The sequence below is a fragment of the Oncorhynchus keta genome, chromosome 29 (assembly GCF_023373465.1).
Source record: "Oncorhynchus keta strain PuntledgeMale-10-30-2019 chromosome 29, Oket_V2, whole genome shotgun sequence".
Taxonomy (NCBI): domain Eukaryota; kingdom Metazoa; phylum Chordata; class Actinopteri; order Salmoniformes; family Salmonidae; genus Oncorhynchus; species Oncorhynchus keta.
In genome coordinates, this window is record NC_068449.1 from 29,417,619 (window position 1) to 29,441,798 (window position 24,180).

At 41.0% G+C, this 24,180-nt stretch overlaps 1 protein-coding gene across 1 annotated transcript in view; it reads left to right on the forward strand.

The window, feature by feature from the left end:
- Nucleotides 1–9,807: 9,807 nt before the first annotated feature.
- The window catches only part of zgc:174356 (uncharacterized protein LOC100137120 homolog), a 38,299-nt gene continuing 23,926 nt past the window's right edge, over nucleotides 9,808–24,180 (forward strand). The window contains exons 1-6 of the mRNA XM_052486409.1: nucleotides 9,808–10,092; nucleotides 11,311–12,031; nucleotides 14,853–14,950; nucleotides 17,302–17,440; nucleotides 19,083–19,166; nucleotides 22,746–22,902. Of these exons, the coding sequence (XP_052342369.1) occupies nucleotides 9,976–10,092; nucleotides 11,311–12,031; nucleotides 14,853–14,950; nucleotides 17,302–17,440; nucleotides 19,083–19,166; nucleotides 22,746–22,902 (1,316 nt within the window). The 5' untranslated portion in view covers nucleotides 9,808–9,975. The remainder of the gene's footprint in view (nucleotides 10,093–11,310; nucleotides 12,032–14,852; nucleotides 14,951–17,301; nucleotides 17,441–19,082; nucleotides 19,167–22,745; nucleotides 22,903–24,180) is intronic.

The window sequence follows — 24,180 nt, forward strand, 5'->3', positions numbered from 1 at the left end:
TTACATGGTTTCATTTTTGCGCGAATGCCGTCATCTATCCATGGTTTCTGGTTAGTGGAGGTTTTAATAGTCACAGTGGAAACAAAAAAACAAAACAAAAAAGCGGTACTGGAGTGCCAAGTCTAGGACAAAAAGGCTTCTCAACAGTTTTTACCCCCAAGCCATAAGACTCCTGAACAGGTAACCAAATGGTTACCCGGACTATTTGCATTTATGCCTCCCCCCAACCCCTCTTTTACGCTGCTGCTACTCTCTGTTTATCTTATATGCATAGTCACTTTAACTATACATTCATGTACATACTATCTCACTTGGCCCGACAAACCAGTGGTCCCGCACATTGGCTAACCAGGCTATCTGCATTGTGTCCCACCACCCACCAACCTCTCTTTTTACGCTACTGCTACTCTTTGTTCATTATATATGCAGTCACGTTAACCATACCCACATGTACATACTACCTCAATAAGCCTGACTAACCGGTGTCTGTATATAGCCTTGCTACTCTTATTTTCAAATGTCCTTTTATTGTTGTTTTACTTACCTACACACACACACACACACACTTTTTTTCTCTGCACTATTGGTTAGAGCCTGTAAGTAAGCATTTCACTGTAATGTCTATAACTGTTGTATTCAGCGCACGTGACAAATAAACTTTGATTTGATTTGACAGATCCTGTCAAGCTTTTGGACAATCTGGTATACCTCTTAATATCAATTTGCAGCAGAGTAGTCAACCCTATGGCAAAAATGTATGTCCCGAAGGATGCCATTGATGGACATCTCAGTCCATCACTATTCCTCGCTGCCCTCTCCTTGCCACACTCAAATGCGGAGGTCGAACGGCTGTTCAGCCAAATGAGTGTGTTCAAGTCAAAGTTAAGAAATAGAATGTCACTGCACACTCTCAAGTCCATACTCCTGGTGCGGTGTGGACTGAAGCTTGCTGGTGATACCTGTTACCAGCATAAACTACCAAGTGATGTTCTGCAGCAGTTTGGCACCACAGCAGCATACAGCTTTAAGGCCACTCCATCCTCTACTGCTGGTTCCAGCTCTGTGACAATTCAGTTAGACAGTGAAGATGAAGAGGATTTCCTTGCCAATCTATGATTCATCATATTTACAGTACGTATGCAAGGAGTGGACTTTCTGAAACTGGCGGAGACACACAGCTGATGGTGGCAGTGTGCACTGCAGTGTCAGCGAGAACAGTGGCAATATCTGGAGGAAACCAGTGAGCAGCTAGCCAGCCAAGCAGCACAACAACCTGGAGAGATGCCTAGCACACACATCAGTATTTGAGTTAAGCTGCGTGTTCAATAAGATAGCATATATACCTTGTTATTAGCTTATACCTATAATTTTTGACAGTAGAAAAATAAGTCTATATACAATGCAAATGAGGTGAGATAAGGGAGGTAAAGAGGGCCCGGCTGATTTGTAGGGGACCAGATTTTGCAGCTCTTTCAGAACATCAGCTGACTGGATTTGGGAGAAGGAGAAATGGGGAAGGCTTGGGCGAGTTGCTGTGGGGGGTACAATGCAGTTGAGTATAGGTAGGGGTAGGGGTAGCCAGGTGGAAAGCATGGCCAGCCGTAGAAAAATGCTTATTGAAATCCTCAATTATAGTGGATTTATCGGTGTTGACAGAGTTTCCTATCCTCAGTGCAGTGGGCAGCTGGGAGGAGGTGTTCTTATTCTCCATGGACTTTACAGTGTCCCAGAACTTTTTGAATTTGTGTTGCAGGAAGCTAATTGCTGCTTGAAAAAGCTAGCCTTGGCTTTTCTAACTGCCTGTGTATATCTGTTTCTAACTTCCCTGAAAAGTTGCATATCATGGGGGCTGTTCGATGCTAATGCAGAACGCCATAGGATGTTTTTGTGTTGGTTAAGGGCAGTCAGGTCTGGAGAGAACCAAGGGATATATATGTTCCTGGTTCTAAATTTCTTGAATGAGGCATGCTTATTTAAGATGGTGACAAAGGGATTTTTTTTAAATAACCAGGCATCCAATACTGACGGGATGAGGTCAATATCCTTCCAGGATACCCGAGCCAGGTCGATTAGAATGGCCTGCTCGCTGAAGTGTTTCAGGGAGCGTTTGACAGTGATGAGTGGAGGTCGCTTGACCGCTGACCCATTACGGATGCAGGCAATGAGGCAGTGATCGCTGAGATCTTGGTTGAAAACAGCAGAGGTGTATTTAGAGGTCAAGTTGGTTAGGATGATATCTATGAGGTTGCCCGTGTATACGGCTTTGGGGTGGTACCTGGTAGGTTCATTGATAATTTGTGTGAGATTGAGGGCATCAAGCTTAGATTGTACGATGGCTGGGGTGTTAAGCATGTTTCAGTTTAGGTCACCTAGCAGCACGAGCTCTGAAGATAGATGGAGGGCAATCAGTTCACATATGGTGTCCAGAGCACAGCTGGGGGCAGAGGGTGGTCTATAGCAGGTGGCAACGGTGAGAGATTTGTTTTTAGAGAGTTGGATTTTTAAAAGTAGAAGTTCAAATTGTTTGGGTACAGACATGGATAGCAGGACAGAACTCTGCAGGTTACCTCTGCAGTAGATTGCATCATCGCCCCCTTTGCCCGTTCTATCTTGTCTGAAAATGTTGTAGTTAGGGATGGAGATTTCAGAGTTTTTGGTGGTCTTCCTAAGCCAGGATTCAGACATGGCTAGGACATTCGGGTTGGCAGAGTGTGCTAAAGCAGTGAATAAAACAAACTTAGGGAGGAGACTTCTTATGTTAACATGCATGAAACCAAGGCTATTATGGTTAGTGAAGTCCTCAAAAAAGAGTGCCTGGTGAATAGGAGTGGAGCAAAGCACTGCAGGGCCTGGATGCACCTCTACATCACCAGAAGAACAGAGGAGGAGTAGGATAAGGGTACGGCTAGAAGCTATGAGAATTGGTCATCTAGGACGTCCGGAACAGAGAGTAAAAGGAGGTTTCTGGGGGCGATAAAATAGCTTCAAGGTATAATGTATAGACAAAGGTATGGTAGGATGTGAATACAGTGGAGGTAAAACTAGGCATTGAGTGATGATGAGAGAGATATTGTGTCTAGAAATATCATTGAAACCAGGTGATGTCATCGCATGTGTGGGTGGTGGAACTTAAAGGTTGGATAAGGTATAATGAGCAGGGCTAGAGGCTCTACAGTGAAATAAGCCAATAAATACTAACCAGAATAGCAATGAACAAGGCATATTGCCATTAAGGAGAGGCATGCTTAGCCGAATGATCATAAGGGTCCAGTGAGTAGTGAGGTTGGTTGGGGTCACGGCGATTCAGACAGCTAGCCATGGGTAGCAACCGGGCAGAGGATGGAGGTCTGTTTTTAGCCACCTTGTGAAATCCGGGGATATGGAGAGAAAATAGGTCCGGTATGCTCTGGTCTGAGTCGCGTGGTACAAAACTGTCGATAGCTTTTCGAGCTAAAGGATAGCTGATGACCACCAACCGTGGCTAGCTTCTATTGTGGATTTCAAATTTGAGGTGAATAATACTTTTTTTTGGTTTAAATTGGTGAGGTGGTTTGCAGGAGAGTGTTTTGAAGTTGAGATTTTTAGAAGAAAAAAAATATATATATATATGCGAGGAAAAGATGTCATGACAAAGGACGTATGCCATCTTGGGTAAACATTTTACAAATAATGTATGTGAAAATGTATTTTGCAACGCTCGAGCGCGACGTGTCCGGTCTGGTCAGCATGTCAGTCGCCAAAGTACCCAATTGTCTTACCTCAATAAATGTAATACCTTAATTAAGTATTTCAAGGGCTCAGACGGAGTGACGTCACCAATTGAATCGCTACTAGTGCGATTCAACTAGTGAGGAAGATTGGCCAAGATGGCTGCTTGAACAGACGCTTTTTTTACCGAGCTCCGTACCAAACTTCAGAAAGATTGTGAAAATTGTTTAAAAAAAAGTTTAGTCATTATTATTTTTATTTGTTCAAGATATAAGACCTTTCCTGTGACTGGAATGATAATTGGATAATTTATTTCAGCATGTCCATGCAAAGTCGTGACAAAAAAAGAAAGGAAAAAGTTAGCCGTTCTATTGCTAATCAACAAGAGAGAAACGTGCTTATAGACAACTGCCATAACTACACTTGCCCTATGGATAATATCATGCTTTCGAATGCTGAAGATGACGAATTCCCCTCTTTACCGGTTACTCCGTGCAAACCTCCACCCTCCAAAAAACCCAACATGAACTCTGACATCGTGGCTACCCTCTCCTTACTCATCAACTCCAGGTGTGACGCCATTGAGAAAATGGTAGCCGCGAACACCATGGTTATCGAAGGCTTGAAAAAGACTGTGGAGTTTGCATGTGGTGAAATTGATGATGTGAAAACGAGAGTGACAAAAGTTGAAAAAAATGTGGAAAGGGTGGAAAAGAATAACAATGTCTACCATAGACGTCTCACTGATCTGGAACAATACACAAGAAAATGGAACCTGAGACTCTACGGCTTGCCAGAGGTGGAGAATGAAGATGTGCGAGGAGAGGCTATCCGTATCTGCCAAGAAGTTTTGCCTGCAGAGAAGAACAAAGTTGGTGATACCATCGACGTTGTACATCGCCTCGGCAAGAAGCAACAGCAAAGCGATTCAAGACCCAGGGGTATCCTCACCCTATTCACTACCAGATTCTACAGGGATGCTGTCTGGAAAGCTGCTAGGAAGAACGCCTTCCTTCAGAGCCATGGTATGCGTTTCGCCGAGCATCTCAGCCCGGAAGACATAGAAAGAAGGAACAAGTTGTGGCCAACGATCAAGATAGCACGAAGTGAGGGGAAGGCTGCTTACTTCGTCGGAGGACGAGGTTTCATCAACGGTTCAGAAATCCATATTCCTCCCTAAAATCTCACCAGAAGGAACAGGTTGATGGTTTCAGCCATGGTATTCTCATTTTCCTTATGTTGTTTACCTAACAAGTATCAGGTGACTATTTTAAAGGAATACTCAGGTATTTCAATTCATTAGTTTGTTCTTGTATGACCAGAAGTCCTATTTTGTTTATAAACTTACGAAGAAGATTGAAAGCTGAATTTATGTTTTATGTATACATTAACTAAGATACTGTTTTAAATGGCATACAGGTCTGCTCTGACTTTACACGGTTATTATTCTATTTAGTTATTAATACTTATTTCCAAAAAAGGTCTTAGGAACGTTTATATGTAAAACATTTTGTTATTCAATTATTTTATGATCAGTTTTCATATGTACTTAAAATAGTAGGTACCCTTTTATTTAAATTATTATTTGTATGATTTCTCAGAATAGTTCCTGATTACACTAAAGAGGGTTTTTAGTCTCTCTTACTACAAGAACCCTTGGTTTGGTCTTGAACATAATTTCCAGTTGAGTTGCATTTCAAAGGTTATGGAATAAGCTATTTTCACTTTAAATTGACTTAAATGGTGCAGATCTCGGTTCCTTATCGTTTACGTTCACTGCTCCTACGTCTTTGACTCATCCTACTACAGTTTATACTTTTATATAATCTTTGTTGTTTTGTCTTTGTCTATATTATCACGTAATGCTAGGGGGTTACGAAACAGTGTGAAGCGCAAGGCCTTATTTTTATTTGCTAAACAATTTTGAACAGATTTTTGCTTTTTTCAAGAGTCTCACTCAATTTCTGCTGATGTCAACTTCTGGAGGTCACAGTTGGGCAACGATATTTGGCTTTCCCATGGACCTGAACGCTCTGCTGGTGTCACTACAATGAAAAATACCTTTGGTGGTAATATTCTACACTCGGAATGTGACCCCTTTGGTCACTTTATTTGACTTGTGATCAGTTACAATGACATTACACTCATTACTGTAAACTTCTACGGGTACAACACCAAACATGAGAATGATGAGTTGCTTGAATCTATAGAGAAACATATACTTCATTGGTTATCTAAATTTCCCAATTCGTTATTATTGATAGGAGGGGACTTTAACATTACAATAGATAATTCAACTGATAGATGGCCCCCAGGTAGGCCAACCAATCAGAATTTGGGTTTAATACTTTTTATGGAAAAGTTTGATCTTACTGATATATGGAGAGAGAGGTTTCCGGCCGACAGATCATTCACTTGGAGTAACAAAACAGGCTCCAGACAATCCAGAATAGATTGTTGGCTTATATCCAAATGTATTGATAGTGAGTGTGTTACTACAAATATTTGTACTACTCCCCTCACAGACCATAAGGCTATTTACATTGATATCAAAATATTTACCCCTGATACAAACCTTGGTAGAGCATCCTACTGGAAGCTAAATAGCTCATTATTAAATAATGATATAGTTACATTTGCGGTTAAAGATCTGCTCTCACACTTTTGGGAAAGGGCTTGTGAAGAAAAATCTTATTGCAAGAACTGGGAGCTCTTCAAATTTGAGGTGTCCAAATATCTTAGAAAATACGGTAGTAATCTTGCTAAGACCAGAAGAGCTGAGGAGGAAAAGGTGATCATTAAGATAACTTCCCTTTCTCAGAGGTCCCCAGCTGACCTCTTGGGGGAGGAGAAGATGGAACTAATTGAGTTACAAAATAAACTGGATAATATATATAAATTAAAAGCAGAAGGAGCCTTTATTAGATCTAGGAAAAAATGGATTGAGGAGGGAGAACAGAATTCATCCTATTTCTTTAGACTTGAGAAATTTCACTCTAAAAATAACACTATCCATAAGTTAAACATTGATGGTGTTATTACAGATAACCAAACATTAATCGCTAAATACTGCAGCAATTTTTACAAAAAATTGTATAGCTCTACGTACTGTCAGGAATCCACAGATATGTTTTTTAACTCACTGAATAATGTTCACTCTATCAGTGATATAGAATCTAAACAGTGTGATGAACCCATCAAAGTTGAAGAGATTATAGAGTCTATCAAACATCTAAAGAACAATAAATCACCAGGTGTTGATGGAATTACATCAGAATTTTACAAATTATTTTCTGAACAAGTAGCTCCCTTCCTATTCGAAGTCTTTTTAGAGAGTATTAAAAACAATGTTCTCCCTCCTACAATGAGTCAGGGGTTAATAACACTGATACCTAAGCCTAAAAAAGAAGTGCTGCTCATCGATAACTGGCGTCCAATTTGTCTTCTTAATAATGACTATAAGATATTAGCCTCACTACTTGCAAAAAGAATTAAAGAAGTTCTGGATGCAATCATTGATGAAACACAGTCTGGCTTCATGAGGAACAGACATATTTCTAACGATGTCAGACTAGTATTAGACGTACTTGACTACTCAGACCTAATAACTGAGGATAGCTTCATATTATTTTTAGATTTTTATAAAGCATTTGACACAGTAGAGCATCAGTTTCTCTTCCACTCCCTTCCACTCCCTTTTTTCTGTAAGGCTATTAAGACTCTCTATGCAAATGGTAACAGCTCTATCAAATTGAAATATGGCACCTCACCTAGATTTGAGTTAAAGAGAGGAATTAGGCAAGGTTGTCCTATCTCTCCGTACCTGTTTTTATTAATCACCCAACTTCTTGCAAATTCTTTAAATAATAGTCCTGTACAAGGTATTTCCATAGCTGGTAAAGAAATTATTATAAGCCAGCTGGCTGACGATACTACACTTTTTCTGAAAGACGCTAACCAAATTCCCATATCGATCAATGTGATACAATCCTTTTCCAAAGCGTCTGGTCTATATCTTAACATTAAGACATGTGAACTCATGGCTGTCAAAGATTGTGTGACACCTTCATATTATGGTATTCCAGTAAAATAAGAACTTACATATTTAGGCATAACCATTACAAAGGATCAGAAGTCTAGAGGCTTACTAAATTTTAACCCTCTTGTTAAAAAAACCCAGAAGAAACTAAATCAATGGCTACAGAGGGACTTATCTTTAAAAGGTAGAGTCCTAATAACCAAGGCTGAAGGTATCTCTAGACTAACATATGGTGCTCTATCTTTATATCTTGACCGTAAAATAAGCAAGGAGATAGACCAGATGCTTTTCAACTTTCTTTGGAGAAACCGTACCCATTACATTAGGAAAACTGTTGTAATGAACACTTATGAGAATGGTGGACTGAATTTTCTGGATTTTACTACTTTAAATAATACTTTCAAGATCAATTGGATAAAACAATTCCTAAGAAGACCCACTTCTATCTGGAATTTTATTCCTCATCATTTCTTCTCTACTTTTGGTGGCCTTAACTTCATGTTGTTTTGCAATTATAATATGGACAAAGTTCCAGTGAAACTTTCTGCTTTTCATCGGCAGGTTTTCTTGTCATGGTCCTTAATTTATAAACACAATTTTTCTCCACACAGATATTATATATGGAATAATCGGGATATATTGTTTAAAAATACCTCTCTGTTTTTAGAATATTGGTTCAGAAATAATATCCTATTGGTGAGCCAACTGGTAAATGCAGAGGGTCTTTTACTCAGTTATAAAGAATTCTTATCACTTTACAAGGTCCCTGTAACACCTAAAGATTTTGCAATTGTTTTAGATGCCATTCCCTCAGGTGTTGCTATGTTATTCAGGAACATGTCAAGACCTGACCCTCAGAGCCTACCTTCTATTGACCCTGTTGACTCATCAGTAGGAAAGATTTGTTTCTCTTTTGGTCCATTCAACAACAGAGCGATATGATCCTTGTTTCAGCAGGATGTTGTATCTATCTATATACCTTATGTCATGCCTTATTGGAATGGATTTATTGATAGTGTCTGTTGGAAAAAAGTTTGGATGTTGCCACAAACATACCTACTTGTTAACAAAATTAAGGAAGTTTCCTTTAAAATTATTCATAAATATTATCCTGCAAACCACTATATGAAGAAGTTTAAGGAAAACATCAACTCAAATTGCTCCTTTTGTAATGACCACCCAGAAACAGTTGTGCATCTTTTTTGGCATTGAATGCATGTAAGAAAACTGTGGCAAGACATCAGTAGGTTTATAATTGAACACATTTATGAAGATTTTACACTATTGTGGAGAGATGTACTGTTTGGATTCTTTACATACAATAGAAATAAGCGGAATCATTTTTATGTAATTCATTTCATTATTCTTTTGGCCAAATTTCATATACACAAATGTAAATTTACAAACAGAATACCACATTTTCGTATCCTACAAAAAGAAATTGAACTGTATTTTAAGACGGTTAAATGCTCTACTAACAAAAAAGCTGTTAGAATTGTAAGTATGTGCATGTCCCTTAAGGTCCTTGTGTAATTGTAATGTGATATTGTACCCCCTAGCTCGATTGTCCATTGTTTGTAATCTATGTATGCTTGTGTTCCCTCATGTGCTTTATGTATTGATTTGTTGTTAATAAAAAACAATAATAAAAAAAAATAAAAAAAGATTCAACTAGTGAGCCATTTCACACCCGTTAAACAGGCAACATATTTTTTTTTTATGTCAGGTGGTCGCTGTCATCTCTGTGTAGTGTTCTTTCCAACTCCACTGAAGCAAAACAGGAAGGTGTATCATGGTCTTATTGTTTAGCCTAGTCTGCAAAACCATGGTGGCCAAGGTTTGACCTTTTGCACATTCATTCATCCCAAATGGCAACCTATAGACTAGTCCCTACATAGTACACTACTTTTGAATTGAGCCCTACCCTGGACAAAACTAGCTAGTGCATACTGGGAATTGAGTGTCTTTTGGGAGTGCAACCTTTTACTTTATTGCGGAAGGAGGAGCTGCTGTGACTCATTTTTATAACATGGAACTTGTCATTTTTACTGTAGGGACGAGGTAATGATGCGTTATACTGACAAACATGTGACTCCTCTGTAAGACTTCGATAACTTATTATACCTCCTATAGGCTAATTGTAGCAATAGTTACCTTGTCTTTTGCATTTCTGTTATGCCAGTCGTGTTTGCACTTGTCTGCTATTGCAAGAGCGACTCAACAACGATATGTCAACATGGGGACAACGGGTCCGAACATTCGTGACCGTGGAGCCGGTCATTTTTTTCTACATGACCAGCACGTTCATCGTGACGCCTGCGTATCAACAGCTGGTCATCGCAAAGGTACAGTGGGCCAACGATCTGCTCGCGGCATTATCAAACACACCTGTTTACTTACACATGTTCGCGTATTAGGCTATTCATTAAACTATCAGAACTATGGTTGATATTTTCAGTAGCATCGGCTATACTCGATTTGTGTTGCTTATACATGTTCAACTAGACCAATGTTTCCACCAAAATGAGGTGAAACAGTCCTGTCAGTTCCAGTGACATATGAACAGTAAAAGTCTAAATCAATCAACCTGACATTGAGATTAAAATAGTAGGCCTACCATTAGATATGATATCCCGAAATTTAGAGTAGAGTGTATACAATTTGGGAACAGTTTTTTTATTTTATTTCAATGGAACTCAAAGCAAATGTAAAGCTCAGACATAGGACTGAACCGATATAGGCTACTGTATGATTGTGGGTTACAAATAGCATAGATATGCAAATATCTGATTCTCACAGCTCCCTGCCTTTTTATTAATATACAGTCTACTCCCTCCTCTCTCTCCTACCTCTGCTGAACTCAATTCAATATCCATCTATAGGTGAGGCAGCACATACATATAATACACTACAGAGTTCAACTGTCAAACAACGTCTGTATGTACTGTACATAAAACTCTGTACATAAAACTCTGTCGACAATGTGCCTCTTGCAGCGAGGGCCATAATTTCTCTGTGTCGTTTTTCTCTGTTTTTATGGTTTATATTGTCCAGATTTATTTAATAATTTCAGACTGACATCTTATCTGTCTGTTTGGGCTCATTAATGCTGCAGCACTTTCCATGTTGCAATAGCATGCATAGCAGATGAAATGTTTCCCCAAGAGTAAGTTCAGCTCTGCAGGTTCGATTTTATCCAGTAAAATGTGAATGATGAATGTAGACAGGGAAGCAGAAGTATGGTTTGAATTAAATGTGTTCTTGAGTCTGTGCAATGGGAACTATGGGATTGACTAAGGTCATTTTACATGCCTCAACACTGCATACGTATTTTGAGCTGAAGCCTAGGCATTAGCTCTGGGAGTCATTATGAAATTATATTATGAAAAAAGTGTATAATAGCAATAGTCCCTAACATGAGTACCTACTAAATTAGGGAACAGATTACGCCTTTTCCTGGACAAAAAAATTATTAAATAGATTCTCTATTGTGCACACTTTCTATTCCAGGACTAGGCTTAATCTTGATCTGGAAACCTTAAAGTGTCTGTTCCTCTGTCCAGGTGTGCTATGAGCTGTTTCAAGACTCTTACATCTGCAGCAGCCCGGCGCACCTCAAGGATGAGGAGGAGCTCATTGAGGGTCGTTCCTCCTACATCCTCCTGATCTACACATGTGTGACCAGCCTACTGTCCATCCTTCCAGCCATGCTGCTAGGCTCCTGGTCTGACCGCTCCAGCCGCAAGGCTGTCATGCTGCTGCCTTGCCTTATGTCTCTGGTCAGTGGTGGTGTGCTCATAGCAATGTCTCTACTGGAGGACATTAGTGTGTACTGGTCGCTAATCGCCGCAGGGGTAACGGGCCTCTCTGGAGGATACGTCTCAGTATTCCTTAGCTCGTTTAGTTACTTAGCAGATGTCACAGCCGGGTTGGGGAGTAACCGTACTCTGCGTATGGCGGCGGCAGAGTCGATGATCTACGTAGGAGGGATGGTGGGGTTCTTGTTAGTTGGTTTCTTGATACAGGAGTTTGGGCTGATGTCTGCATTTGTGGCATACTGCTCCTGCCATGTTCTCTCAGTGCTCTATATTCTGGTTTGGTTACGGGATCCTGAACGCTCAGTCCCACCTGGTGACACTGACACTGAACCATCATCCAACCTGTTGTGCCTGTCTGATGTCAAGAGGTCCTTCAAAGCCATGTTCAGGAGGAGGCCAGGACAGCAGAGGCAGAAACTCCACCTTCTTATAGTCTGCACATTCATCAACAACCTGGTAGCTGTCGGTGAGTAAACTCCATCTGTTGTTTGATCATTATTGTCTCAACACAGCTGTTCAAATGAGGGTTTTCAAATGAGCTATTAATGCCATTGTTTTCCTATTTGAAACATACAGTATGATAGACCTTCACAGTATAAGCAATACAGCATCTGTGCACTCAACAATGTTGAATGTGGTTAAAGAGCTCAGAATCCAGATCGAAGAGGTGACGCTTTCCCATTTAGTCTGTGTCGGCTCGCTGCTCCGCACGGTGCCACAGGGGCTCTCAGAACGCTCTGCTGCCTTTTGTTGGGCTGACTCTGAGGCAGGCAGCCGCATCGATTTGGAGGAGGAGGTGTATTAAGTCCGTAGTCTATGGGGGATGTCTGAGTGTTGCTTCTTGCCCTGAGGGTTTTCAATCGAGCTGTCATATAGTTTTCTTATTTGTCACATACATTATGGTAGTCCTTTACAGTATTAGCAGTACGCATCTGTGCACTCACTGTCACCAAGAAACCATTTTGAATGTGGTTCAGTGTTTACATTCCCTGTCTCATGTCATGTAATATTTTCTTTTGAATACTGGAATATGTAAGCCTACTTCCTGCATGTTAGATAATGTTTCTTAAACACCATTGAGTACCTCAAATGTCAACGTACAGTTTGTCATCCATACATGACCACATGATTTTTGAATTCATGTACAGTTATGGTACACTTCATAATAAACCCAATCCATTTTTTGAAATGGCCAAGACTGTCAGTTATATAGTCACCATTATAGTAATTCATACTTGGTTATGAATACATTACAAATGTACTTCAGAGCTCATGTCTATACATGCAAGAGGCCATGTGTTCAGGCAATGTCCTAGAACCCTAAATAGTGAATAAAATGACAGTATCTCAAATGTCTTATAGAATCATTCCTAGCAATTATTTTATGAAATGGAAAATGAGATGTACCATTTCAGTGACAGTCTGTATTTACAGAAGTATGTGATTGCCCTGTACACCTTCATGTAAAATTACCCATTTAAAGACCGTCATGAAAATCTATGGTTCACGTACAGTACCCGTCAAAAGTTTGGACACACCTACTCATTCCAGGTTATTTCTTTATTTTTACTACTTTCTACATTGTAGGATAATAGTGAAGAAATCAAAACTATGAAATAACACATATGGAATTATATAGTAACCAAACAAGTGTTAAACAGATCAAAATGTATGTTATATTTGAGATACTTCAAGTTGCCATTCTTTGCCTTGATGACAGATTTGCACACTCTGGGCATTCTTTCACCAGCTTCATGAGAGAGTCCCTGGAATGCATTTCAATTAACAGGTGTGCCTTGTTAAGTGAATTCTCTTAATGTGTTTGAGCCAATCAGTTGTTAAGGTAGGGGTGGTATACAGAAGATAGCCCTATTTGGTAAAAGACCTAGTCCATATTATGGCAAGAACAGCTGAAATAAGCAAAGTGAAATGACAGTCCATGATTACTTTAAGACATGAAGGGCAGTCAATCTGGGAACATTTCAAGAACTTGAAAGTTTCTTCAAGTGCAGTTGCAAAAATCATCAAGCGCTATGATGAAACTGTCTCAAGAGGACCGCCACAGGAAAGGAAGACCCAGAGTTACCTCTGCTACAGAGGATAAGTTCATTAGAGTTACCAGACTCAGAAATTGCAGCCCAAATAAATGCTTCAGAGTAAAAGCACCAGTAACATCTCAACATCAACTGTTCAGAGGAGACTGCGTGAATCAGGCCTTCGTGGTCGAATTGCTGCATAGAAACCACTAAATGACACCAATAAGAAGAAGAGACTTGCGTGTGCCAAGAAACATGATCAATGGACATGAGACCGGTGGAAATCTGTCCTTTGGTCTGATGAGTCCAAATTTGAGATTTTCGGTTCTAACCACCGTGTCTTTGTGAGACGCAGAGTAGGTGAACAGAGGATCTCTGCATGTGTAGTTCCTACCGTGAAGTATGGAGGAGGAGGTGTAATGGTGTGGGGGTGCTTTGCTGGTGACACTGTCTGTGATTTATTTAGAATTCAAGGCACATTTAACCAGCATGGCTACCACAGCATTCTGTAGCGATACGCCATCACATCTGGTTTGCGCTTTAGTTCCACTGTCATTTTGATTTTCAACAGGACAATGACCCAACACACTTCCAAGCTGTGTAAGGGCTATTTGACTAAGAAGGAGAGTGATGGAGTGCTGCATCAGATGACCTGGCCTCCACAATCACCCGACCTCAACCCAATTGAGATGGTTTGGGATGAGTTGGACCGCGGAGTGAAGGAACAGCAGCCAACAAGTGCTCAGCATTTGTGGGAACTTCTTCAAGACTGTTGAAAAAGCATTCCATGTGAAGCTGGTTGAGAAAATGCCAAGAGTGTGCAAATCTGTCATCAAGGCAAAGGGTGGCTAATTTGAAGAATCTTAAATATAAAATATATTTTTATTTAACACTTTTGGTTACTACATTATTCCATATGTGTTCATAGTTCTGATGTCTTTACTATTATTTTACAATGCAGAAAATAGTAAATTAAAGAAAAACACTTTGAATGAAATGGTGTCCAAACTTTTGACTGGTACTGTATATATAACCGACAAGTAATATTCCACCACAATAACTGCATTACAACTCTATATGAACCTTTCCTCTATATCTTAAACTCGCTCTAAACATTGATTACGTTTGCAATAATTCTCTGTGTGTGTGTGTGTGTGTGTGTGTGTGTGTGTGTGTGTGTGTGTGTGTGTGTGTGTGTGTGTGTGTGTGTGTGTGTGTGTGTGTGTGTGTGTGTGTGTTTCCTCCCTCCAGGAGAGCAGGCTATCTCCCTGCTCTATTTGAAGTACGAGCCAAGGGAGTTCACAACTGAACTGTATGGCGTGTTCAAATCAGCCCAGATGCTGCTGTTAGTAAGTGGCTCTGCTTCATCAGAAAGGTCATGATTATGATTTAGATGCACCAAAAGGCAAACATCAATTGATTTCCCCAGCAACTAAAGACTCAAATCACTGAGAAATGCATTGACAATTATACTGTAATAAGACAGTAATATGTAAAGATTTGGATGATATGGTGCAAAGTCTGATCCACATAACTAGAGGTCCAGCTCTGTACTGTACATTTCAAATGGAAGCTACATTTGTTTGCTACATTTGTTTGCATTATACTATGGGTTTATTTGTTCAGCTGATTCAATCATAAAACTAAATCTAACTGAAACAATGATGATCCCATGGCCTTTGGCTTTATATGTTCCTAGAGTACTGCCAATGGTCATTGCGTAATGTTGTGAAAACATTTGCACATGACTCAGATCACATGATTACTGTTCCTCTGTCTGCGTACTGGGCTTAGTTACCCACGTGTGACTTTCCAAACCAAGGTCCACAGGTCTCCACTTGACTGGCCATGGATTGGATGATAGTTAATGATATGCACTAGCTATGTCCCATGGCTCAGAGCAAGAGTTCATAGTACCATCCGGTCCCCACACATTTACAATAACACATTCTTACCGTTTCACCTTGTTTTAGAAATCCCAAACCACATAACGGCAAAACAGAAACAAAAATAGTTTAAATAAAAATAGCTGAAACCACACAAAAAACATCCAAACAAGACCTTTACCGATCTGAACCAATAGCAACCATAGTTTTAATATGTTCACAGCAGTTACAACTCAGATGCTGTATGTATTTCAAGGGACCCTTTGGGGGTATGATTGTGTGTGTGTGTGTGTGTGTGGGGGGGTACTTGAGTGTCTCTGTCTTCGTCCTTCGTGATCTCATGAATGAGTCTGGGTCGATGTCTTGCCTTGATGTGACACTTAAACAAAGACTGCTTGTTAAAGAGCTCAGAATCCAGATCGGAGAGGCGACGCTTTCCCATTTAGTCTGTCGGCTCAACTGCTCCGCACGGTGCCACAGGGGCTCTCAGAACGCTCTGCTGCCTTTTGTTGGGCTGACTCTGAGGCAGGCAGCCGCATCGATTTGGAGGAGGAGGTGTATTAAGTCCGTAGTCTATGGGGGATGTCTGAGTGTTGCTTCTTGCCCTCTGCTACAAACACACAAACATACTTTAATTACCAACAGATGAAAGACTTTAGAAGAGGGGAAAACTACAGGGTTTGTTTTTAGCTCTCGGGATTCAAACAGTGAAAGTTAAAAAAAACAAGGGAGAGCTCGGGGAATTAAGAGGAGAAGATGAGCAGCTTGTAGCCTCGGCTAAACTAACACATGTAATCCATCCCCAATATTAATGTTAGTTACATAATAGAATATCAAAGGGTTATGGAATTGTCAATGAAATGTATTACTTCTCCTCCATAGCAGGTCTGGGAGGGCAGCAGGGGTGGGTTCACGGCTCCTCTCCTTGAGGTAGCTTTTAGTAATTGGCTTAAAGGTTGAGAATGAGATTGACTTGTAATCAGGGCAGAGCAGAGTTCCATAAGAATGATTAAACACCACAAACACCACAAGCTCTAATTAGTTGATTGAAGTAAAAACATAGAAAGCTGACCTTCTCAGGGAAACGTTTATGCATTCCTATTATGTTTCCTAGTGTAGATTTGAGACTGCTGGTGAGGGAAGGGGGCAGAGGGGGGATGAGGACACTGGCAACTTGTCACCCTGAGCTGGACGGGATAATTAAATCAAATCTGTCAGCTTTTAGACAAAGAGGGCAAATGAGTCACATTACACACAAGCACTCTGACGGGCATAGACAGACGCGCGCGCGCACACACACACACACACACACACACACACACACACACACACACACACACACACACACACACACACACACACACACACACACACACACACACACACACACACACACACACACACACACACACACACACACACACACACACTCGGGCGTGAAGTGTATGCACGCACATATATAGCCTACACACACGTACATAAATATCCATGTTTGTTGTTTTGACACAATCTCTAAAGGTTAATTGATGCAGTGTTTTGGCTAACTAAGGAATGCGGTTCCAACATATAATGACTCGTTGTAGAAAAGCCAAACAGCAAACTTTCCCAAATTACCCAAAATTGTGTTTTTAAGAGCGACCAGTAAATTGATTGCCCAACTGTAATTGCAGATTGTTAATTGTTAGGAATAATAGACTCTATGATCCCATCACTCAATGTATCCAATTTATTCAACTTCCAATCAAGCATCAAACAATCATTAATATGCAATAAGAAGTAGAGAATGTCTAAAGGTATGTAATGTTTTGTCCTAGGGGTTTACCCTGCTGGGGATCTTCCCTCTGCTTATGAGAGTGGTAGGAGAGATGACTCTGGCCAAAGTGAGTGTTCTCTTCAGGACAGCAGGCTTAGTTCTAATGGCCTTCTCCACAAACACATGGATGGTGTTTCTAGGTGAGGGGACCTATGCACGGATTGATGATGTACTGAACTAATATGAAATTCTGGGCCGCTATTCACAAAGTGTTTTAAGAATACGGATAGATCAGCACTCCTACTCTGAGACACAATTAATAAAATCCCTGATGTTTTCTCAAATATAAAAGTTTTGGTGCCTTACCGTCCCCCTGTAGAGTTTACCGTCCTCCTGTAGAGTTACCCTCCTGCAGGCTTTTGCTCCAACCCTAATCTAACACACTTGATTCTAGGAATTGGCTACCCACCAGGACCCTGATTGGCTGTATCAGGTGTGTTACAGCAGGGTTGGAGTAAGCATGTAGATGCAGGGCCTCTCCCTCTTTGGGAGGAGGGTGGCCACCCCTGGTATAAAATAATAAATATTTGAAAGGTTTCATGCAGAGACCTTCGTAACTGATGAGGTTAAGACTGCAGCGTTACAGTACAGGCTGGATTGGATTTTAGCCAGGAGTTGTTGTGATGATGTTGACACACTTAGACACTGCTGTGCTTGAATTAAAAAGAGACACAAATCATTTTGTCTTGGAGTATGTAAAGTTGTCATTTTCCTGACGAGCTGCTTAAACACAGCCTCCTTTAGGATAACAGTGCATTGTGCCAGCCTAGTGGTCAGACAAGCTTTTGAGACTGAGGGAGATGTACAGGATGGGTATTGATATCCTTAATTAAATAAATAGTTGTGGAAATTGTTATTCTAATCAACGTGGAGGTGGACTAAAGCATTTTAAGAGGGGAGATGAGTGGCGTGACCACACACACACTTTTAAGCATTATGTGAATAATTAGCTGCAACCTCACCAGATATCTGCATTCTGCTCTCTTCCTTTGTCTGGAATAATGAGGGTTAGCACGCTGGTACAGCTTCAGAGTCATCACCCCCATTTCCATAGCCGGGCAGGAGTTGGTTCGTCTGACTGCATGTTTTAAAGCTGCAATATGTAACTTTTTGGGGGTGCTATTTCTGCTTCCCGTTCTTACGTTTCGTCTTTATCTTTTACTTTCGGTTTTGTACACCAGCTTCTAACAGCTGAAAATACAAATGTTTGGTTATGGTAAATTGGGCCAACTATTTGAATTTTAGCCACCAGGAAATTACAGAGCCTTTTCTGCATAGTGCACCTTTTTAAGTAACAAACATAATAAGTACACATACAGCACACCTACATGCGCGCACACACACGAACACACACACATCCTCATTTGTGATGATTAGGCTTTAAACTATATTCTAATAAAGGAGAATGCAATGCCTTACCCTCACCTCCCCTTTAACGAGCCTGAGCTTAATAACATCAACCTTATCTCATAGATAATGCAGTTTATTGGCTAATATGTCTCATAGTTTTTTAATGTAACTTTTGTCTTGTTCTGCTCTATCCTGTCTGTCCTCCTCTGTCCTGTCGGTCCTGTCTGTCCTTCTGTCCCGTCTGTCCTCTTCTGGGTTAAATGTCCTCCTTTCCTGTCTGCCCTCATGTCATGTTTGCCCTCTTGACCTGTCTGTCGCCCTGTCCTGTCTGTCCCTTGTCCCATCTGCCCATTTGTCCTGTTCTGTCCTGTCTGTCCTCATTTTGTTCTGTCTGTCCTCCCCTGCCATTTCCTGTCTCTCCCTTCCCCCCAGTGGCTGTGGTGTCTGCCCCTGCTGGCATCACTCAGGCTGTCATCCGCTCTCTGTCCTCCACCATCGTAGAGCCAGACGAACAAGGTGGGTCTTGAGCTCCACCACATTTGCTCCATCACATTTGACTTATAAAGCCCTTTTTACATCAAGTGTTCACAAAGTGCCTGACAGTAACCTGACCGAGCCCCCTAAAGAGCAAGCGGAATAAGTTGCAAGGCGTACCTTACATTACACTTCAACGTGACTGAAATGAAGAGACAGTTTAACATTGGACTTTTGACCCAGAATGTTCCCTGTTGCTCAAGTCCAACTCCTGAGAGAAATATGCATGTTATTATATTTTGATGAACCTTGAGATCCTCAGCATAGAGAAAAGAGCCAGCAGCCTCGTGGATATTCCGTGTTCTCCGTAAGTCCATCATGGCCACATCAGAGAATGGTTGGGTGAACAAATGATGCACAGTAATATTTTGTTATTCCTTTCTCTTATTCAGTCATTTTATTGAAACAATACTATGTAGAATGTATACCTGCATTGAAAGATTGGTAACATTTGTGTTATTTCTCAAATCATTGCACCACTAGTAATGATACTGTTCTTGCAGGCAAAATAACATTGAATAGCAATCAAGATTTTCAAGAGTTAAAATAGCTACCTTGTCTCGATACTTAGCTACTGAAATGCCCCTGTATAATTATGTGAAATGCAAAGCCTGCTGTTGCATTTATGTACAACCTGTACCGTTTGTTCATGTAAGAAACAATGTTTTGTTTTCCCATAGTTTTTATTCTAAAGGCATGTTGCACTGCCACTTTTAAGTTGACATAAAAAAAGTACGTAGCTAGCAGCCAGTCTTTCTCTCAGATCAAGTACTCCATGTTGGAACCACTTAAGATTTCCCTCCCTCTGCTCCATATTCATCTTATGCATCTCTAGTTGGTACTGTAAGTGTAACGGATGTGAAACGGCTAGCTTAGTTAGCTGTGGTGCGCGCTAAATAGCGTTTCAATCGGTGACATCACTTGCTCTGAGACCTTGAAGTAGTGGTTCCCCTTGCTCTGCAAGGGCTGCGGCTTTTGTGGAGCGATGGGAAACGATGCTTCGTGGGTGACTGTTGTTGATGTGTGCAGAGGGTCCCTGGTTCGCGCCCGGGTATGGGCGAGGGGACGGTCTAAAGTTATACTGTTACATAAGCACAGTCACAACATCGCAGAGCAATACTATGTCATTCATGATAGCGCCGGAGGGTAGGGCTGCCATCTTAACGACTCAACCAATCATGCTATTTATTTATTTTCGCTCTGTTCTTAACTTGTTTTGTACATAATGTTGCTGCTACCGTCTCTTGTGACCGAAAAGAGGTTCTGGACATCAGAACCCGGGATTATTCACCTCAAATAGGACGAGGAGTTCTTCAATGAGTCGAACGCGTGGGATATACTGCAGACACGCGACCAGGCCATGATCCCCGTGATTCGCTGCAGAAGGTAACTGAGATTTAGAGGCAAAAGATCGGGGTGCCTTGCGAGGATCAGGCGATGAGTGGTTAATCTGCCCTTGCCTTCCGGTCTGCTAGCTAACGTTCAATCGCTGGAAAATAAATGGGACGAACTGAAAGAACGGATATCCTACCAACGGGACATTAAAAACTGTAATATCTTCTGTTTCACTGAGTTGTGGCTGAACGATGACATTAAGAACATATAGCTGGCGGGTTATACACTCTATCGGCAAGACAGAAGAGCAGTCTCTGGTAAGACACGGGGAGGGGCCTACACATTTATGTAAACAACAGCTGGTGCACAATGTACAAGGAAGTCTCTAGGTTTTGCTAGCCTGAGGTAGAGTATCTCATGATAAGCAGTAGACCACACTATCTACCTAGAGTTTTCATCTGTATTTCTTGTAGCTGTCCACATACCACCACAGAACGAGGTTGGCACTAAAACCGCACAAAATGAGCTGTATTCCGCTATAAGCAAACAGGAAAAAACTCAACCAGAGGCGGCTCTCCTATTGGCCGGTGATTTTAATTCAGGGAAACTTAAATCAATTTTACTGAATTTCAATCAGCATGTTAAATGTGCAACCAGAGGGAAAAAAATTCTAGACCACATTTACTCCACACACAGAGACTTCTACAAAGCTCTCCCTCGCCCTCCATTTGACAAATCTGACCATAACTATCCTCCTGGTTCCTGCTTACAAGTCAAATTAAAGCAGGACGCACCAGTGACTCGGTATATATAAAAAAAAAGTGGTCAGATGAGCAGATGCTAAACTACAGGACTGTTTTGCTAGCATAGACTGGAATATGTTCCGAGATTCTTCCGATAGCATTGAGGAGTATACCACATCAGTCACTGGCTTTATCAATAAGTACATAGAGAACGTCGTCCCCAGAGTGACTGTACGTACATACCCCAACCAGAGGCCATGGATTACAGGAAACATTCGCACTGAGCTAAAGGGTAGAGCTGCCTCATCATCGATGAGGCTGTCGTGGAGCAGGTTGAGAGCTTCAAGTTCCTTGGCATCCACATCATCAACAAACTAACATGGTCTGACCACACCAAGACAGTCATGAAGAAGGCACAACAAAGCCTATTCCCCCTCAGGAGACTGAGAAGATTTGGCACGGTTCCTCAGATCCTCATAAGGTTCTACAGCTGCACCATCCTGACTGGTTGCATTCCTGCCTGGTATGGCAACTGCTCGGCCTCCGATCGCAAGGCACTACAGAGGGTAATGTGTACGGCCCAGTATATCACATCGGGGCCAAACTTCCTGCCATCCAGGACCTCTATACCAGGTGGTGTCAGAGGAAGGCCCTAAAATTGTCTAAGACTCCAGTAGCCCTAATCATAGACTGTTCTCTCTGGTACCGCATGGCAAGTGGTACCAGAGCGCCAAGTCTAGGTCCAATAGGCTTCTAAACAGCCTCTTCCCCCAAGCCATAAGACTCTTGAACAGCTAATCAAATGGCTACCCAGACTATTTGCACCCCTCTCTACGCTGCTGCTACTCTGTTATTATCTATGTATAGCCACCTTAATAACCCTACCTGCATGTACATAATTACCTCGACACCGGTGCCCCTGCATATTGACTCTGTACCGGTACCCCCTGTATATAGCCCAGCTATTGTTATTTACTGCTGCTCTTTAATTATTTGGTTTTCTCTTTTTTTGTGGTATTTTCTTAACTGCGTTGATGGTTAATCTCTTGTAAGTAAGCATTTCAATTTAAGGTCTACCACCTGTTGTATTCAGTGCATGTGACAAATACACAATGATATCAAATCAAATTTTGTCTTCATGTTCAAAGTTATTCAACCTGGACTGTGTGTACTTAAACAATGCTTTCAATGAAAGTACAGACATCTGAAAACATTACATATTTAAACCTCTGTTGGTAGTCTAAACTCTTCTTTTCTAGGGTAGTCAACTATTTTCTTTTACAGTCACACCAAAAAAAAGTAATTTGTAACACAGAAATCAATGCTTAGAATAATTTGTGTCTTCAAACTTAGAACCGCTGAAAACTCAGAGCCTTATATTTGGAGAGTTTCGACAACTATTGCAACGTTCATGAGTTCAGTTGATGGAACTCTGTCAACGTAAGGCTTTGCATAAACCCGTGTTTCTTTTGTGACCCTGCAGGTGCGATGTTCTCCTTCTCTGCGTCTGTGGAGACCACATGTATTATGTTTGCAGCGGTGATGTTTAATGGACTGTTCCCTCTGACCCTGCCCACCTTCCCTGGCATGCCCTTCATCGTCATGGCAGGCTTCACACTCATCATCTTCATCTTAATGCAGTAAGTCACCTGCCTGTTGTCTTTATATAACTTATTGATAACCATTTAACAAAAAAAATATTACAATGAAATACCATGGTTTAGCAATGAGAATTCTTCAAACTACTTCAGTTGTCAGAAAGTGTCTGTCTTTGACACGCGATGATTCAAGTCTTGGCATGGACGTGCAGTCTATGAGAAGAATAACGATTGATAAGGAGTCATATGTATAGATGTAGGATCTACATTTAATCACCCTGTTGCAGGAGAACAGGAAATGTAAAGCTTCTAGTGCATTTGAGGTTTAAAAAGGCTTTAGAAGTTTGTAATTTCCACTTCAGAAATTTTACTTAATTTTCCCTTGTGAAAAATGTATCAACCCATACAAAACTGCACATGAATTATAATCCACGTAATAATTCACATTTCCTATTGTTGCAGGTTTAAATTGGTTCAAATGAAGATCCTACATGTGTACTGAAAGTTTTCAGACCCCTTGACCTTCTCCACATTTTGTTACGTTACAGACTTATTCTAAAATGTATTAAATCTTTTTCATTTTCAATCTAAAAAGAATACCACATAATTAAAAAAAATCAAAAACATGTTTAGACATTTTTGCTAATTCATTAAAAATAAAAACCAATCACATTTTACATAAGTATTCAGACCCTTTACTCAGTACTTTGTTGAAGCACCTTTGACAGCGATTACAGCCTCAAGTATTCTTGGGTATGACGCTAAAAGTTTGGCACACCTGTATTTGGGGAGTTTCTCCCATTTTTCTTTGCAGATCCTCTCAAGCTCTGTCAGGTTGGATGGAGAGCATTGCTGCTCAGATATTTTCAGATCTCTCCAGATAGAAAATAAGAATGTGTTCTTAACTGACTTGCCTGGTTAAATAAAGGTAAAATAAAATAAAAGAGGTTAGATCATGTTCAAGTCCGGGTTCTGGCTGGACCACTCAAGAACATTCAGAGACTTGTCCTGAAGACACTCCTGCGTTGTCTTGGCTGTGTGCTTAGAGTCGTTGTCCTGCTGGAAGTCGAACCTTCACCCCACTCTGAGGTCCTGGACCCTCTGGAGCAGGTTTTAATCAAGGATCTCTCTACTTTGCTCCATTCATCTTTGCCTCGAACCTGACTAGTCTCCCATTACCTGCCAGTGAAAACCATCCCCACAGCATGATGCTGTCACCACCATGCTTCACCGTAGGGATGGTGCCAGGTTTCTTCCAGACGTGATGCTTGGAATTCAGGCCAAAGAGTTCAATCTTGGTTTCATCAGACCAGAGAATCT